The sequence below is a fragment of the Melanotaenia boesemani genome, chromosome 14 (assembly GCF_017639745.1).
Source record: "Melanotaenia boesemani isolate fMelBoe1 chromosome 14, fMelBoe1.pri, whole genome shotgun sequence".
Classification (NCBI taxonomy): Eukaryota; Metazoa; Chordata; class Actinopteri; order Atheriniformes; family Melanotaeniidae; genus Melanotaenia; species Melanotaenia boesemani.
The window spans coordinates 21,638,897-21,657,259 of NC_055695.1; the positions used below are offsets into that span (position 1 = coordinate 21,638,897).

Consider the following 18,363-nt stretch of genomic DNA (forward strand, 5'->3'; position numbering starts at 1 on the left):
TTAATCGCAGAAAAAAGCTGATGTGGGTAAGGATGTTTTACTGTATGTCTGAAAGTGAAAATGGAAACAGGCTGGAATTTTAAATAATACTGCACAAATGTTTATTTGGTAACAGCCACATATGCACTGATAAATCATCTTTCTGTGATTCAGCATTTCTTCATTCAACCTGCAGCTTTTTCCTCTCAGCTTTTGTGAATATACCATTTTCTTCCTTTGAGGAACTAAAGCTTTTCTTGCACAATATGAAAAATATTTTATTTTTCCACCTTCTGTACCTGTTTGTTTGCCATATAAATCCAAGACATTTCAGTGTTTCTTTTTTTTTTTTTTAAATATTATCTCAGATTAAGTTTTTTTTCCTGCAGAAAAGTGGGTTTGAAAACGTTGACATTTAAACAATGAAAACAGAGGAGGATGCAGCAAAGATAAAGGGAAATTGAAGGCTTTTGCCAGCAATCAAGTTCAAAATGCAGAACTGGGGGGAAAAAGAAGTTGGTATTGGTACTTGTTGTCAAATTTGGTTGAAACGTTGCCAGTAGATGAGAAATAAAATAATTCTGTGTGTATTGTTTTGAAATTTTTGTTACCAACCATCTGCAAAAAATCAACAAGTGACAGATGGTGTGTGATGATAACTCTTTGCTAATGACACCCCATGTGTGTTCGGGTGAGCCATTAATGGGATGATACCCTGTAGTGTGATCATAGCATGAAAGTAATTTTGTATTCGACATCTTTTGGCTGCAAATTCAAAACTTTGGAGAAATATTTTGATGGGAGCATAAATGAAGCACATCGTTGTTGGACCGCGTACAGCTTTGTAAGTGGGAAAATATGGGAGATAACATCTAATGCTGTGTGTTTTGGCAAAGTAAAATAATGGCATCAGACCATTTGTACTCGGCTGGGCAGGTGGTTCATTTTATGTTTTGTATGTTTTTCTCAATGAATCTCTAATAAGCCAGCAGTTTTAATTGGCTTCAGTTGTTGTACAGAAAGATGACATGAGAATGATGACGTTAACTCAGTTCTGGTTCAAAGAAAAGTGACAAGGGAGTTATTATGTTTATATTTTTGGATGAACCATTCTTTATCTTACTAGCCAGAGACAAAGGCAACTAACCTGTGAGGTGTCATGGTTGAAGATGATGGAGCTGAGATCCCCACAGTTGTAGTGAGTAATTAGATCTTCTGTGGTGTAAGAGCCTTGCAGGCTGCCAGCTCGAACACCCTCATGCTGCAACAGCGTCTGATTCAAAGCAAACAGCACCTGCAAAAAAGGAGACAAAGTTCGGAAGGGTGCTTTTAGTTTTTGCATTCACAAATCTTAGCGCAAAACTCACAAACAGCATTAACAGAAAAACAGCACAAAAAAAGAGAAAGCTGTGCAGGTACAGGCAGGGTTTCTCTTTAAAAATATAATGTAGCCTTAATATACAATAAAGCCATTATGCTCTGTCTCAGACAAATACAAATTCTTTTGCAGAATTTTTTTTCTTTTTTTTCTGGATATTTTTATGCACTTTCCATGCAGAGAGTAAAGCAAAGTAAAGCAGACCACAAAAGGCATTCTCCTAAAGGAAGGAGAGAACTCAGGAATAAAAAGGGGAGGAAAAAGGGAAACCTTTTAAAAATAATCCTTCTTTCTCTTTCACCAGGACCAGGGTGCCGTAAATTTACAGCACCCATTAAAATCAAAAGTAAACCCTCTTTAGAGAGAATTTATAGCATGCAGCCGCCAGACAGCCAAAAAACTCCACAGCTGTCTAAGACACCAGGGGTTAACCTCCTCGCTTACACCCTCTACAGTCCCACGCCACCTCTGACAGGCCTGGCAATGGAGACCAAGTTGTCAGTCACTGTTAAGTTTTTTTACATGAACCAGAGGTGTGTTAGGTAGTTTTTTTTTCTTTCTTTCTCTCTTTCTTTACTGTAATGTGCTGGGGCAGATTCATACAACTTTACATTCCACCCTATAAGACAGTTTCATCTGACTTGATTAGAAGATAGGACTAAGCTCATCATATCTTCAACCTACACCAGACTGATCTGTGTCTATGATCCTAATTACCAAGAAATCCAGCTTTGGGAAATACTGCCTGGAGAACGTCAGCATTCAGACTTTAGTGATTTGTTGAGCAGCTTAAGGCCGATACAGCTGCACAACTGACTGAGGACGATGTCAAAAGTCTGGGTCGTAATTCACGCAATCATGTTTTCGCAATCATAATGCCCATATTGTGCATATTGAATGTTTAAACTCCAGGTAACCTTTATGCTAGGATAATCACATCCAAGCTCTAAGCTCAACCTTGTGACTCTCCCTCCATCTGAGCTCACAATGTTTGCTAACCAGTCTTGTGGGCTTCGTTTTGATTTAGTTTCCCTTTGTCATAATCCAAAGAGACAACCAATGAACCAGCAGCATATATAACTCTTTCATTATACCCTTTCCTTTTCCATACTTCTCTTCCTCTGCTCTCTCTCCTCTTTAACCTCAGAAGAGACTCCATCTTCTCATCTCTCTGTCAGGGCCAGACCTCTATCCCTTCCTCTTTCTGCACACAAGAGAGCTGAGTCTGATCTTTTTTGCTTTTTTTTTTTTTTTTGACATATTTCATCCAACGTTTTTTTTCCAGCCAAGCTAAACGCCCTGCTGTCACCCTGCCAGAGGCAAATAGCCCAAGAACGGATCTCAATCCAACCTGTGACCGATTGAGTCTCACTCTGCTTAACTCAGCTAATATCACCACCCCATACTTCCTAGATCCAGGATTTGGACCAATAAAGGCACCATACATCATTCTGATGTTCATTTCTATCTGAGGTGGGATTCATGATCATTCTAACTTTCTGGTAATACTGAGTTGTGCTGCCAGGCCCAAAGAGATTACAACAAATGTTGTGAATTTTGCTGTAATATAAACTGAATTTATTATAAGGAGTTTCTCCTGCCCCAGGTCCCTGACCCACCAGGCACTCGGCCATGTCTCAAGGTTTTTCCAAGAGAAACACTGAAGCAAGCCTTGGACAAGAGCTGCCAGGGTACACACACCTGCCAACATTTTTGTCACCCAGCCAGTTTCAGTAGTTTCCCTTAAAATGGCAAAGTGCCCCAGACACAGCAGACATGAGAGCGAGTACATGCTCGGTTGTGTTGTTAAGGAGTTGTTATTTCAATATTGTCCGTCTCCTGGGTAAAGAACATCTCTTCAGCCGTAACCATGGCGCCTGAGTTTGTGCTGGCCTGAATGAGAGAGCACGTCAGTCACTGCAGGGGATGCAAAGAGGGAGAAAAAGGAGGATGAGAGGAAAAGTGCAAACATACCCTATGAGGGTGTTTGTACTCGCATGCAACTTTATGCATACATGTGAATGTCTGTGTGCGTGAACATGTGTTGACTGACAGAGTGGGTGTTCTCATGCTGAAATGATCTACTCACTCTCACAGACCAATTCTTTTGTTGCCAGGCTTCTACAGTGTAACAAACACATTGTCTATTTTCACTGCATGTTTCACCACTGCAGGTCTTGCTTCTCTCTTATTTCCACTTTTTGTCTGATAGCTACGTGAGAAACTCCAATTGTAATTTAATAAAATCTTTATTACAACTAAGCTGGAAGGAGAACAGTGCCTGGATGGTCTTGGAACCTGCAATCTGAATGCAGCACTCCAAAAATTCATTAGTGAATGTTGGAAAGAAAACAGAAAGAAGGGGATTGGGCATGGGTGCAAAAAACGTAAAATAAAGAAATCAGAGAGATCTTTAAAGTTTCAGAGAAGTCATGTATTCACAATGTGTGTACACTGCAGCAATTGACCTCAAAGTGCATTAAACCCTGGCTGCTAGCTCCAAAAGTGTTAGTTTGTTTGAAGTTTTTACAGGTTTGAAGCATGTAATGAGTAGGTGCCGATGACAAGGGGCTGGAATCGAGTGAGCTCACACTTGTCAACAGCAGCAGTCCTCTATTATTTATCCGAAATACAAATAGGAGAATGTGAATGATGGTTAGTGCTGAAGGGCTGTGGCTGCAATACAACAAAAAGAAGTGTCAGATTGTGGAGGCCAAATACTGAACACCAGGAATTTATTTGAGAGCTGTATAAGACACCACAAGCAACAACAGCAGGTACAAAAAATTATATCCTGCTTGTTTTAATAATTTCAACATCTATTTAATCCATTTTACCTGAGGCACCTTTTAAAGGGACATAAAAGGAAAAAAATGTTTCTGTTCTATATTAGTGTCTGAGGTAACTTCCAACTTAAAAATTCAAATTATGACACCACACTTTAATTTTGTTTGAGGCCACCTAGGTTTGAAAATGTCACCTCCAATGAGCTGTTGGCATCTCTGGCCCAAGGCAAACCCTAACATGAGCCCTCCATATCCTTTATTTTTCACCAGTTTTCAGTCATATTTATCATTTGTAGCTTATTTCTTTACTTTTACCCCTTTTTTATTTTTTTCTCTGTCATTGTCATTTACAGGTGGTATTTGCAGTATTAATGAGTGCTTTTTGAGTTGTCATGGGGTGTGAGTAAGGCAGCTTCAATAAACATTTGTAAAAATACACATTTTAATTTTCTTTTATTTATATTGTTTTGTGAAACATAAACAATTCGTGCAGTAAATTAATTGGACATTTTATTGGGGGCCTTGGTGATCACTGACCTTTGTCTATTGGTAAAGTTCAGTTCTAAATCTGAAGGGTAGTGTTACATTACATGACTAAGCTCATAGAATAGAATAATCCAACCTGCCCATCTTTGTATACACCTATGATCGCCACCCAAAGCCTCAAATTGTGCAATATTCAGTCTATTTTAGAAGTTTTTTTTTGTTTTTTGTTTTTTTTTTTGTCTTGGTATTGACAACAAATTCTCATCAGCAGTTTTGAAGTTCAATTAATTTGAAAAGAGGTTTGCAAATGCAGTAATAATACTGTGTAATGGGTTATATATCCGTACCTGGCAAATAGACTTCTTGTTGCTATTTGTTTCTTCTTTTTCCCCACCTCCATTGTAATTCCAATTTCTGATTTGTTATTAACTGCAGCACTACACTATTACCCATATTTAAAAGTAAAAAAAACACATTTATAGTACCTTTAAATTCTAACTGGTGCTTCATGTTTATCCCTGGTCATTTAACCAGCTCCTTATAAAGAAAACAGTCCAAACAGTGTTAGAGTAGTGCTGTCCCCTCAACTACTCCTGTATCCCTGAGAGCCACTTGTGTTTCATAGCCTGAGAAAGAGAAGAGTTAGACCCCTGACCCAGGACACAAACTCCTGGGCTCCTCTGTGTCGAGTCAGTATCCCTATGTGCTTTAGCTCTACAGACTATGAAAGAGGACTGGGTCACAGCACCCCAGGGTGTCTAAAGGAAAGGAGGTAATAAGTTGAAATAACATCCTGGGCAACCCAAGAAAAGGAGAACTGCGATATCTCATCCCAGTTCCACCACAGAGCAGCCTCAAAAGGTTTGGATATCACTGTGTGATTGTGCTTTTCCCTTCATGACTACAGAAGTGATCATAAAATAATTCAGTTAAAAAAACAAAACTTCCATTTTCTTTATAGCATACACTGTCATGTTATGACTTCATGCTTGAATGTGTGTGCTTCAGTGGCAAGGCTATTCTTAAATGTCTGCTGTTGTCTGATCTATTATACTTCACAAGCTCTAAAATGCATATTGAATACATTAAAGTGGTAAGATGGTGTCACACAAGACCACTTCAAAGTGGCCTGGATAGTCTCATGTGATATCTTCACTGTTGTGTTGGCCCTGACGACCTGATGCCATATTTTTTTTCTATTCTGTGGGAAACGTGTAACCTGTCAAGGACTTTAAAGGCAACATTTGAGCATAAAACATCTCAGATGCAAAATCAAATGCCGGCGTATTGCCAAAACAGTTTTACAGCCCTTCAGCACCGTTCTGAATTTGCTTATGTGAAGGTAAGCAGCACTTTGAACTCACCCCATCTGGCATGAGCTGTAGCAAGCCAGAGCATCAGTTTCTTCCAAACCTTTATCCTAGTTAAAATCCACATGCATGAACACACAAAGCAAATACACAACCACCCATAAGCACACATGTTAACAATTGCACACCACAACTCTCTCAGAGTGATACATGCATATGAACCGCATAATGCAGAAATCACAACAGCACTGTTTTGAGCACTATTTCTCTTTTATCCCTGCCCCTCTTTCTCTTCTCACTTCCTGTTTCTTTTCTCTCTTTCTGTTTTACTAAGCCCCTCACTGTGCTTGGTCTACCTCCTGTCTCAGCCCAGGAAATCCTGGGATTACCAGGGGACAATCCAAGTGGCAGAGGCCTGCTGCTTCTCAAGAAAGCCTTCCCTGCTTTTCCTCCTTCTTCCTTTCCACCTATCTTATTTCCTCTGTGAGGCAGGGGGTGGGGATGTAATGATAGGAGCTATTCCTCTCTTAGCTTAGTATGGTAAACAAAGAAAAAGAAAATCATATCCTTCTGCCCTCTGTCTAAAGTTCTCTATCTAAGCTGCTCCTACGTTCCTGCTTGCTCTCCTTGTGTTTAACTTTGTCTATAGGCACCCACTCCTATATACACCCCTTCAGTCTTCACAGTCTCTATCTCACCACTTAATAAGAGGCTCTAGTGAGTAGGAGGTGGGGGTCTCCCCTACACTTGTCCACAAATAAACCCTGCTGTTTAATTTGGCAGCACAACCGCTGCATCACTCATCCCATCTTCAGCAGAAAAAAAGAAAAAATAATAAAGTCTCACTTGAACGGAAGTGACAAAGCAATCACCTGATTCCTCACAGTGAATGCCCACCAGTTAGTTATGCAGGGTGTGAAAGTGTGGTGGAAAACTAAAGATGGAAATTGTACCTTTTTTTATCCTTTTTTTAAAGCATCAGTTGCCACAAGCTGCTAAATCGTAACAAGTTTGGGTGCAAGTATATGTGAACAATCCACAACAGTGTTAATGGTGTACTGCTGGTGAAAGCACATATGTCCATCTTTCTGCTTCTTTTATTTATTCACATTTTTTGCAAAGTCTTCGTGCAAAGCAGATCACTGTAGCATCCAACCGAAATAAACGATGGAACCTTCTAACACGTATGACATTACAAAACAAATCATGTTATCAGAAAACTTGTTTCTCTCTCTATCTCTCTATCTCTATCTCTCTCTCTCTCTCTCTCTCTCTCACACACACACACACTTTCGCTCTCTCTCTCTAAATCTTTGTCAAACAGCGGGAAAAAAAAAAAATTACTGTAAATCTAAAACTATTGAGATAAGGTGTGAAAATAACCCCAAACTCCTGGATGGGAACCTTGTACATTGTAATTATAATATTATCTGATTTCTCCTCCAGCTGAGTTTTTTGACTCTAACATCCCAATGACAAAAATTCAATTAGAAAAAAATTTGCATTCCATAATTTGAGAGACTGTTTTTTTTTTCCTTATTTTTTTTTTTTTTTAAACTAATGGGTTTTACATCTTATGATCACATTTATATTGTTTCAAGCTGTAACATCTTTTAATAGTAGGGCAGAAACACAGCATACTGAATATCCATCTAATCCACTGGATTCCTTCTGTCATTCCAAAGAAAAATAAGATTAATGGCCTTACATAGACGTACGTTAGATCAGACAACACAAACTTTATCTCCCTCAAAACTCAGAGCCCTCTTAGCATCACAGCCCTCACTAATCCCAACACATTTCATATTCACATTTTTTTCCAAGGAAAATTCCATCAGATTTATCTGGCATCCTATTATGATGTGTGATGCTATGCAAACCAGATGAGTTGGGACTTCTCCACTGTTTGAAAAAGGAGCAGTCGTGTATGTTTAAAACATGCCTCTCCAATCTAAAAAGGAGCCCAGCGACTGTTATCTCCTTGAATCTGGTGGGGTTGGACTAATGGCTTTAGTGGCTTGAGACACACATTTTTTTTTTGAGTACATAAAAAGTGTATCCACTTCAGCAAACAGCTATGATAGGATTGTAGTTTTGTAACTCTCTTTCAAAACCCTTATGCTGTTTAAAATGTAAAAATACAATTTAAAGATCTGTAAACCATTTAAGACTTTTTTTAATCTATTCAATTGCAGGATTTTGTCATAAAGAGCACCACTAAAAGTTGAATAATGTCTGAAGAAATCTCTGTATGATTGGTATCATTACTGAATGGCCATATTTCTTGGGTTCTCAGGCAGACTGCATTAAAATCAGACTCCACAGTAGTCTCCACAGTAAGAGACCTATAAACCAATTAAAAACCCTTGGAGCATTTTGAAATAACATTTTTGACTAAATTGCTCTAATTTTCCCTTGAGACAAAGCATTTTTTAATTTCATTCATTTCAAAAAGAGGCCTTGAACTGCTGAGTGTAAAATTGCACAAAAATGAGAAGAAGAGGGTCAAGATGCAGAAATCACTTTTTTAATTTCATGACTAAAACTACATTTCCATGAAAGCAGAAATGTGCTCATTCATTTAGTCTTGGTTCTGGAAACTGAACAACAGCTGACAAATTAAATTATAAAAATTATAAAAATAATGGGATGGATTAAGTCATTGCTTGTACAGTGCACATAGAGATGGTCAAGACTCAGGAGGGGAGGCACAATGCACAAATGGGTCCATGTTGGCTGTTTTCTTTGCCTTTGGAAGATTAAAGTAACACATGAGCCAACTTTGTGCCAGAGAATCAGAATGATCTCAACTGGTTTTCGTGGCACCAGTTGGCCCAAATGATGGTAATATTTTTTTAAATGATTAACACAAGCAATCCACGCAAAGGCAGAACAGTTGATATGCAGAGAAACGTGGTGGCAAAATGGACTCTGAACAAAAAGATGAAAGAGGGAAGATAGTAGAGGAGGAGATAGGCAAGTGTTGGAAAATTTGAGATATTTTCAAATCATCAGCACCAATGATATCACGTGAGTTCATCATCATTATTAAATGAGTGATCAAGGAGAGACAGCTGGGGTGTTCCAAGCTGCAAACTTTTATTTGAACATAACATGATGAGCACTAGTTGAGATTCTCCATGACCTTTTCATGTAGCTGTAGTAATGACTCTGGTACTACTTGTCAAATCTTCATTGTATTGTTAATGTTTTCATGTTTTTTTTTTTTTGTTTTTTTTTTCTTTTTGCTGTACATACCTCCATGGGTGGGCTGCTGCATGTAAAAGTTTGGGAACCCCTCTTAAAGTTGGACAGTCTCTTATCTGTTTAAATTGAGTTTACTTTTTTTCTTTTTTAATGTTAGTTGAATCACATCAGGTGAAGCTGCTGTTGACCACTTCTTGTTTTTTTACTATTGCAGCAAATATTGATGTTAACATATATTTATAGTGAACTGATATCTCAATTATTTGCTGACAAAATGATACAATCACGTTTGAGATTAACATAATACCATGATATAAATAATGGAGTCCTGCTGTGACTGTTGTATTGAGTCTTTGATGAGAGTAGTACAGAGAAAAGCTCTGGACTAGTGGCTTATAGTTGTGTGTGAATCAAACAGAGAATTGAAATTACGGATCTCTCAAACCTTGGTGTGATGAAATACAAGCAAATAAACAAAATAAACAAAGCAAGTACTATCACTAAGTAAAGGCTAAGGCAAATTACAGCCATTGTAATGTTTACAGTTATTGTGCAAAAAAAGAAGACTGAGTTAGCTTATCTGTGGGTTAAAGTGATTAAAGTGGCTGTGTGCTTGTTCCTGAGGGTGTCAACCTGAGGGTGTAAAAAGTTCAAGTGTTGATGGGAGGTGTCAGAGTCCAGGGTGTGTGTGTGTGTGTGTGTGTGAGCAGAGTGAGAGCTCAGCATCCTGACAGCCTGGTGGACGAAGCTGTCCCTCAGTCTACTGGTCCTGGCCTGCAGGCTTCACAGTCTCCTTCCTGATGGCAGAATAGGCTGTGTGACGGGAGGGTGGGGTCTCTTGCCATGCAGAGGGCTTTACCTGTGAGGCAAGAGGTGTAGATGCTTTGCAGGGAGGAGAGAGAGGCACCGGCAATCTTCTCAGCTGCTCTCATGATGCATTGGAGGGTCTTCCTGCAGGACGTGTAGAGGGCGCCGTGCCACAGGGTGATGCCGCTGGTAAGGACACTTTCGATGGTGCCTCTGTAGAAAGTGCACATGATGGGGGCGTGGCTCTAGCTTTTCTCAGTTTGAAAAAGAAGTAGAGGTGCTGGTTGACTTTCTTGACCAGCGATGTGGTGTTGATGGTCCAGGAGAGGTCCTCTGTGACGTGCACACTCAGCAATTTGTTGCTGCTCACTCTCTCCACTGTAGCACCATTGATGGTCAGAGGTGCATGTCGCATTTTCCTGAAGTCCACACCAATATCCTTCGTCTTCTCCATGTTTAGAGAGAGATGGTTGTGTTCACACCACAAGGTCAGGCGGTTCCCCTCACTACTGTAGTCTGTCTCCAGTGTAGGTCTATGTACAATATTGAGCTTTGGTGATAAATTAGCCTGTGTGTTTGTGTGTACATGCATGTATGTGTGCCCTTGCATGTGAGCATATGTGTGCAGTAAATTAATTAGGGCAGCCTGCAAGTGTATGACTCCCAGCCTGACGTTTTGTCCCAGTCCGGCCTTGGGCGCCAGTTATGTATTCTAGTTAAATTCTGTTATACTGAAGAATGCATGAAGTACACCCATTTAGACCACACTCTTTTTCCTTTATAAAAGACAGTTTAAGCGTAAGAACAGACATGCAGTTGTTAAGAACACATCGTTTGTTGGTTTTGTCTCTATAATAGGCTACTTGTAGTATCAAATTCAAATTAATCAGATTCAAGATAAGCGTACATTTAAACATTTATGTTGGTTTGATATGTCCACTACATTCAATAAGATATAAGGTTTAAACTATTTTTTTTAATTTTCTGTTTTTTTATTTTCATTTTGTACAGCAAAATGTAAAATGTAATGGTCTTTTGAAAAGACTTATATTTTCCACACCTTGGAAACATTGCATTAAAGAAGAGCTTATTTCCACATTGAAGGGGTATATATAAACTTTTATATATATGAGCAGTGTTGGGAAAGTTACTTCCCAAGTGTAATATATTTCACATTACCAGTTACTTTCAATTTTAAGTAATACATTTCTTTACAATATTACTCTCTGTATAAAGTAATAAGTAACATATTACTTTTCAGTTACTTTTCACCAAAATAAGCATTTAGGACAAGGCATTACGCAATGAAGGTGCGCAATATTTTGTCATGGTGAATAGTTCTCATTTAAATGTAGTTCCTCATTATTATAGTATGTGTGTGGCAACAAAGTCTAATGAGGTTGCATCAGAAAGTAGTTGTTAATATGAACTGCTGAATTACAATAATGTAATGATATGGAAGAATTAAACGACATGATGTGATACAAACTCTTGTTCTACACCTCATTTATTTGCTTGGCATTATGAAGTGCGGCCAACAAAGATTTAACAAAAAAATTACATTTCCATGAAATGAAATATCTTAATAGTTAATAATCTTTTATAGATTATATAGATTTTTAAAAATATTTTCACTTGTATTTTTGTAATCTACTACAAGCATATGAATTGCAATTTACATTGTATAATTCTGAGGGTTCTCTTCTCTTCTATTATTAACAAGTTTTCCTGAGACAATAGGACACAAAACTCAGGTGAGGACACAAAACTCAGGTGACTACACAAACAAAATAGTTTTCAAAATAGTTCCAAAATGTTCTCCAAAACATGGAGATATATTAGTACAATAAACAATGTGTATTCTGAGATAATGTGACAATAACAAACAAGAAAATCATCAAACACAACTGACTTAACAAACAAAATTGCTTTTTAATCATTGAATCACCTACACCACCTGTAATGTCTCATTTTAAATTAACCATCTGCGGAAATATGATTATACATTACTAATAGGAATTTTTTAGAAATTAGTTTTTTACCTTGTCACTTGATCCAACAGGGATTTTGCTGATAAGCTTCTGAAACGCCGATGACTCAATTGTGGAAAGCGGCAGCGCATCCTCCACGACATGCTCAGCTACTAGCCTTCTCACATCTCCTGGGTTCAAAATCTTCACTGCTAGTCTGGAGAAATCCAACTTGAGCTGTTTAGATTTTCTAGCGCCGTCATCTTCTGTCTCTTCGCTAGCAAGAGGCCGTTTAGCCTCTAGCTTATGGTTGCTGTGTACTCGCTCCAAGTGTTTCTTGAGGTTACTTGTGCTATTTTTAGCCGTTGACAGTTCTCTTGGCCTTCCACCAGCACATAAAGTGCATCTTACTGTAATGTTCTTTTCGATTTCTCTGATGTATTCAAAATAGTGAGAGTAAACCCACTTAGAAAATGTCGAGTCGGTTGCCATCATTCCTCGTCCTTTTCTTCTTCTTCTTCTGTTAATTTAAAGCCGCCGCCCTCGTCTTCTTCTTCTTCCTCTTCTTCTTCTTCTTCTACTTCATATTTATTTTTGGCTGTTGCGCGATGGTTGTTTTATTATTTATTTGTCTGATGTTTATACTGACAGTTGGGATTGTAACGCATTACCGGACTCATTTACTGTAATAATATTACCAAAATATAGTTAGTAACGCGTTGTATTACTTCGTTACTGCCAAACGTAGTATATTAGAGTAACGAGTTACCTTTGTAACGCGTTACCCCCAACACTGTATATGAGTCTGCACATCCTTCATGTATTTGCTTTTGTAGTTATATAATCAGAGGGAAAAGAAAAGTAAGAAAGAGGAATGAAATACTGAGATAAAAAGATACATAAAGAAAAGAATGCAAGGCATGTAGGAAGGCATAATCTATAAAAAAAAAATCCCAAAAGTAGTTGTAAACAAAAGTAGACAAAAGGACATGTGCTTACAATTAACCAGTAGAGAGGAGAGGAGGGAACAAGATTTCCCTTCACCTCCTCCTACTCCTGGTCCTGCAGATCTGCAACACAGCTGTACAGTCTTTTCCTCCACACCATCACCCTTCCTCATCCCTGCAAAGCCTCTCCATCCTCAGACCTGTCTGCATCCCTCCCACATCAACTCATGTTGCTTCATCGATTCTAAAACACTCAATCATCAGCCTTCCTCCCTTTCCGCTCCCAGGTTATGTGCTCACAATGACAAATCTCTAGATTATACAGTTCAGCCCTTCATCTCCATCCCGCCCACCCTATCCCTCCAAACTCTTTCTGTCTTTTCTTTCATTTGATGCCGGCTCTCCTTCCACCATCACTGATCTTTGTTTATTTAGCTTTCATGTCCTTCCTCTTTCCTGTTCTCCACATCTTAAACACTTGCACACTCTGAAGGTGCACGCATTTGTAACTCAATGCCTGTGTACGTGCATGAATGAGCATACTTTGCTTGTGTTTCCATGTGTGCCTTCCTAGAGTTTGTCTAAATTGCACAGTGCTCTCACTGTCTAATAGACTGGACAAGCATTAAGTTGCAGTAAGTGGTCCAAGCTTCCTCTCTGTCAGTCACGCCTCTGTTAGGAGCAATTCTGAAGCTAACAGAGTAATCCCACACAAGCGCACCATTTCACGGCAAATCAGCAAAAGAAATGTTCGATTTCACGCAAGTTTCAGCCTGCAGAAAAACAGAGAGACGCAATGCAGACCATTCAGGCACTAAAGATACTGAATCTGAATGAGGAGCACATGTATGAGTGAGTGCTCAAATCGTGTTTTTAAGGTGTTAAAATACCATTCTGAGTAAAGTTTATCCTGCTCAGTCATTTCAAAACTGAATGTTGATGCATCCAGGTATATAAATAAAGAAACATTAAAGGTGGACAGAGACACGCAAATACAATTGTATACAACTATTTTAGTTAAGGTCTGTCGCCACCTAAAAGTTGTTGGACCAATAGAGAGAGATCTGATGTGTTTAGCAGACAAAGTGTTGGAAAACAGATTGGCTGCATCTTTTCTTAAGTCCTTTCATGCATCATCTGTCCATTGTAATTTGATTTCTTTTGTATTTTATTTTCTCTCTTTAAATGTAGTGTGGCTAGCATATTAGTCTCTGCCAAAACAAAAGGAATGTGCCCTCCATAAACTCCGGAGCTGTCTTTTATATTCTGTCATCTGGAATGCAGCATCACCAGTGGTAATGCTGCATTCAGGAATCAGCTGGGTTTTGTTCAAAGGCAGAGCAAGTGTGTATTCCACAGACTTCCTTATGCACTCACTGAGGCTTAGTTAGCTGCTGGTGGTAGTCAGTAAATACTGAAGCTCCTGATTAGAAACTGGCTGCAACTACATTTTGCATTGTGGATTCAAATATTGATGTGAGATGGGCTGGTGCTGCCCTGGTTTGGATACAGAAATAAGCTACTGGAAGTCCTCCTCTGCTTCAGTTTTTGAAATGGAAAGCAGACAAAGAACTGCATAACAGTAAGTTTTCATGTGCCAGATTGATTGGAAAAACAGCTGAGCACTTCATAATCTACATCCACAGTAGATGGTCTGATCATCGGAACTATTGCACACTTACACAAATATACACACACAATTACTAAATTCAATAAACTTCACTGAACCAACAACTTTTACAGATGAGGAAAAACTCTGCTGACTATGGAGATTAGGCTGAAGAGAAAAAATTAAGAAGAGGCACAGTATTTGAAAAAGAAAAGTAGGTCTGTAAAACTGGAGCCTTGTGGCTTTAAAACAAAAGTTGTAGCACATCTGGGCTCTGGAAAGAAAGTGGGCTTTCTGAAAACTGTCAGGTAGGTGTTCGATGCCCTGGTCTTTTGGACTACAAGTCAAAGTTTCCTTAGGAAAGATGCTCAATTCAAAATGGCTCATTAATGAAAGACTGACTGTGTGTGTGTGTTTTTGTGTGTGTGGCACAGTGCTTAAATATATATATAAATATATATATATATATAATTTTTTTTTTTTTTTTTTTAGAAAATGTGTCACTAAACATTGTGATTTTATTGCCATAATGTCAATCTTCATCTGTTCCACATGAGCGAGCAAAGAACACTCATTTAAACCAAGTTCAAATAGGCTGGAAACTTGATTGGAAACAGAATCAATCACATTGAGAGGGAAGTTCATGATTCGTGATTTGTTTCTCACAGAGTTTCCAACATAACTGCATTAACACTTCCACCTCCAAAAGTCCAGCAAGGTTTGCAGAGAGGTTGCACCTTTCTCAATAGAACAAAAAAGGCATGACCTTAGAGTCAATATATATTTGAAAGAAACACTTAGAACAATAAATAATTTAATAAGAGTTTTATAATCTATCGATGGTCACACTTTAATCGTTATTGTGGCCATTGTTGTCTTGGAGACGTGGGACACAACAACAGCAACAGCTATATCAACAAAAAGGTAACACCCATATAGACAAAGTTTATGGAGACAACCTGACAAGGTCCTTTAAATAAATGCATGTAGTTTCCCCATGCATCGGCATGTCATCTGTCCACAATACATTGTAGATTTGTTACCCCCAGTTCTTTTACAAAGTCTTTCCTCAGAAGAAGCATCCTTTTTGTGTTGGATTTTTGTCTTTGTCTAGTATGTTTTTTTTTTTTACTTTTTTAAAATATTTTTCCTGATTGGAAACTGCTCTAGGAGCATGTATAATATTCAAACTCAATCCATGCACGTCCAAATATTTGGGTTGCACACGGAGGACTGCAGATGGACCTGATGGACCGTTGCAGACTGGTGCAGATGACAAAATTGTATCAGAGAGGACTGATCTGCAAGACGATACTGAAAATTTTCACTTTATTTATTGGGAATAACATTATAAGAGGGTCCACTTTCAATTTAAGTTATTATCTTTAATCCAATCAAGTGCAGTAGTTTTGTACCAAACCATATATAACTTTGAAGATGATACATAAAGTTTAATGTAGCCAAATATGTAATCAAATAGTTGTGTAAATGCTGAAACAAACAATAAAAGAACTCATTCAATTCAACAAATCCTGATTTAATGCAGAACAAAAACCCGAGACTAAGGGACAAGTTGGAAGAATTATCACCCTTAGATGCAACACTTCTAACTTAACTTTACCTCCCTTCAGTAAAACTCCTACTTTATGATCTTAAGGCATCAGCCAGGAATGTACTCTAAATTCTGGATGCTTTAGATTTTTTGCTATTTCATACTACATTTAATTAACACGATCTATCTACATTGACAGTTGAATCAGACATGAAGCCCAAACTGAAACTGAACATGGGAACAATTATTCATGTTTATGAGCGACTCATGGATGAGTCTGTCTACATCATCAGATGCTGGAAGGAGGAGAGTTGGAGAAAACATGGCTGTACGTAAGTGTTTAAGTGTACTTGTACATGACAGACTGGGAAACAGTGAGAGAAAATACATATTTGTCGACATAGTGACAGAAGAAAACAGACAGGAGTAACTCACAGCAACAAGTGGAAGACAGCAAAGGGGGAATTAAACCAGTGATATTAAAGGTAACTAATAACTAATAATTAAAGGTAATTAAAGGTATGTTTCTAGTGGTTTTTAAGGGTGGAAGGAAGAATCTGGACGGCGAACAGTGGAGTGGATACAGTGTCGTTTGCCGTAGATTAGTAGGCTCTAGTTGGCCTTCGCAAATAGCTGTGCTGGCCGTAACATCAGAGACCTGCATTTAATTACCCTCATAAGAGTCTCATTATTTAATAAATCTGCAGTTTGGGCAGTTAACTATGTTGATTTGATTCTTCACCAAGGGTTGTAGTTTTTTTTTTTGTTTGTTTGTTTTGTTTTGTTTTGTTTTTTTTTTTACCTTTAATTTATTTACAACCTATATTCATTCTTATGTGAATATGCATGTGTGTGAGGAGACAAGGGAAACCAAGAACAACAGAGAGATTTGCCTGTGAAAATTATGGCACTCACTTCATCTTTTGTGTGTGTGTGTGTGTGTGTGTGTGTGTGTGTGTGTGTGTGTGTGTGTGTGTGTGTGTGTGTGTGTGTGTGTGTGTTTGTATGCAAAACCCAACAGGAGCTGTAATGCTATAATTCTTTAACTCTGCCAGCATGGAATTAAATTTGACCACATCTGGCGCACATATGAAATTAACCTATCAAATCAAATCAAATCAAACTTTATTTATAAAGCGCTTTTCATGCTGAAGGCAGCACAAAGTGCTTTACATGATAAAAAAAAAACAGCAATTCATGCATATTAAAAATGAAAGAAGCCTTTACACACATCAAAATAGATTGCATAGAAATTAATAAAAAACACTCACACAGTCGCACACACACGTTTTTACACACACAAAGCAAATGTAAATGTAAACTAAAGTATGTCAGACACAAATGCATATATTTGTCACTGTTTTTCTCTAAAGCACATAAGGTTGCCTATAGAAAGAAATGTACAACTAAAAATATATTTATTTGCTTTTCTAGGCATCCCTACATGCAAAAACTTGATTCCTACTTTGCCCAACACATTTTTTTCAGCTTTCCAATAAACTTCATTTTCATCTAACTTCCAGCAACCCCGAGCTCTTAGTCTAATGGCCTCCAAGAAAAGTGCTTGGTATGAAGAAATCCAATATGATTAAGACCATGATTGCTGCTTCTAATAGTTTTAGCACTCATACCGTCTATTGGGGAAAATATTGGGTTTGGACCACAGCTCACCACAGCCTTCTGACAGGGAGGATCCGCCTGTGTACAAGACCCATAATTCAGCGTTCAGGTTGTGTATGCATACATCTGAGTATGAGTGCCACAGCTATTTTCCCCCAATATTTTCATGTGTGTGTGTGTGTGTGTGTGTGTGTGTGTGTGTGTGTGTGTGTGTGTGTGTGTGTGTGTGTGTGTGTGTGTGTGTGTGCACATAGTGGCTCAAAATCAGACTTGGTCAGCCATGCTGAGAGCTTGTGGTCACCCTGACCAGTGGATCACAGGATTGTGGCCTTAAATAGGCCACAGATCATCAAAGAGGCCACACCGATGCAAAGGAATGTTGAACCAGACAGGAGGAGTACTACATAAACAACATTACATCTTCTGCTGCTTGTCTTCACAGGAAAACCAAGAATAAAATCCCTTGGAAGAAACCTTTCATAGCAGAAGTAGAACAGATCATTGCATTGTGTGGATCATTAATTGTTGTATCATATGTGCCCATTAAAAAAGTTCCCTATATTTTGCCAGTTTTGCAACTTTAACAAGGCTTATTTGTTGTACCATAAACTAATTTGAAGAAGGGCATTGTTTGTTTAATTATTTTTGCTTCAATCTTAAGGCCTCCTAAAAAATGAAAATGGAATGAGAAATTAGTAAACTCCCTAAATAA

At 38.3% G+C, this 18,363-nt stretch overlaps 1 protein-coding gene across 1 annotated transcript in view; it reads right to left on the bottom strand.

The window, feature by feature from the left end:
- Positions 1 to 18,363, bottom strand: part of trabd2b (TraB domain containing 2B) — a 74,533-nt gene that overhangs the window by 30,354 nt on the left and 25,816 nt on the right. The window contains exon 3 of the mRNA XM_042006932.1: positions 1,127 to 1,273. Within this exon, the coding sequence (XP_041862866.1) occupies positions 1,127 to 1,273 (147 nt within the window). The remainder of the gene's footprint in view (positions 1 to 1,126; positions 1,274 to 18,363) is intronic.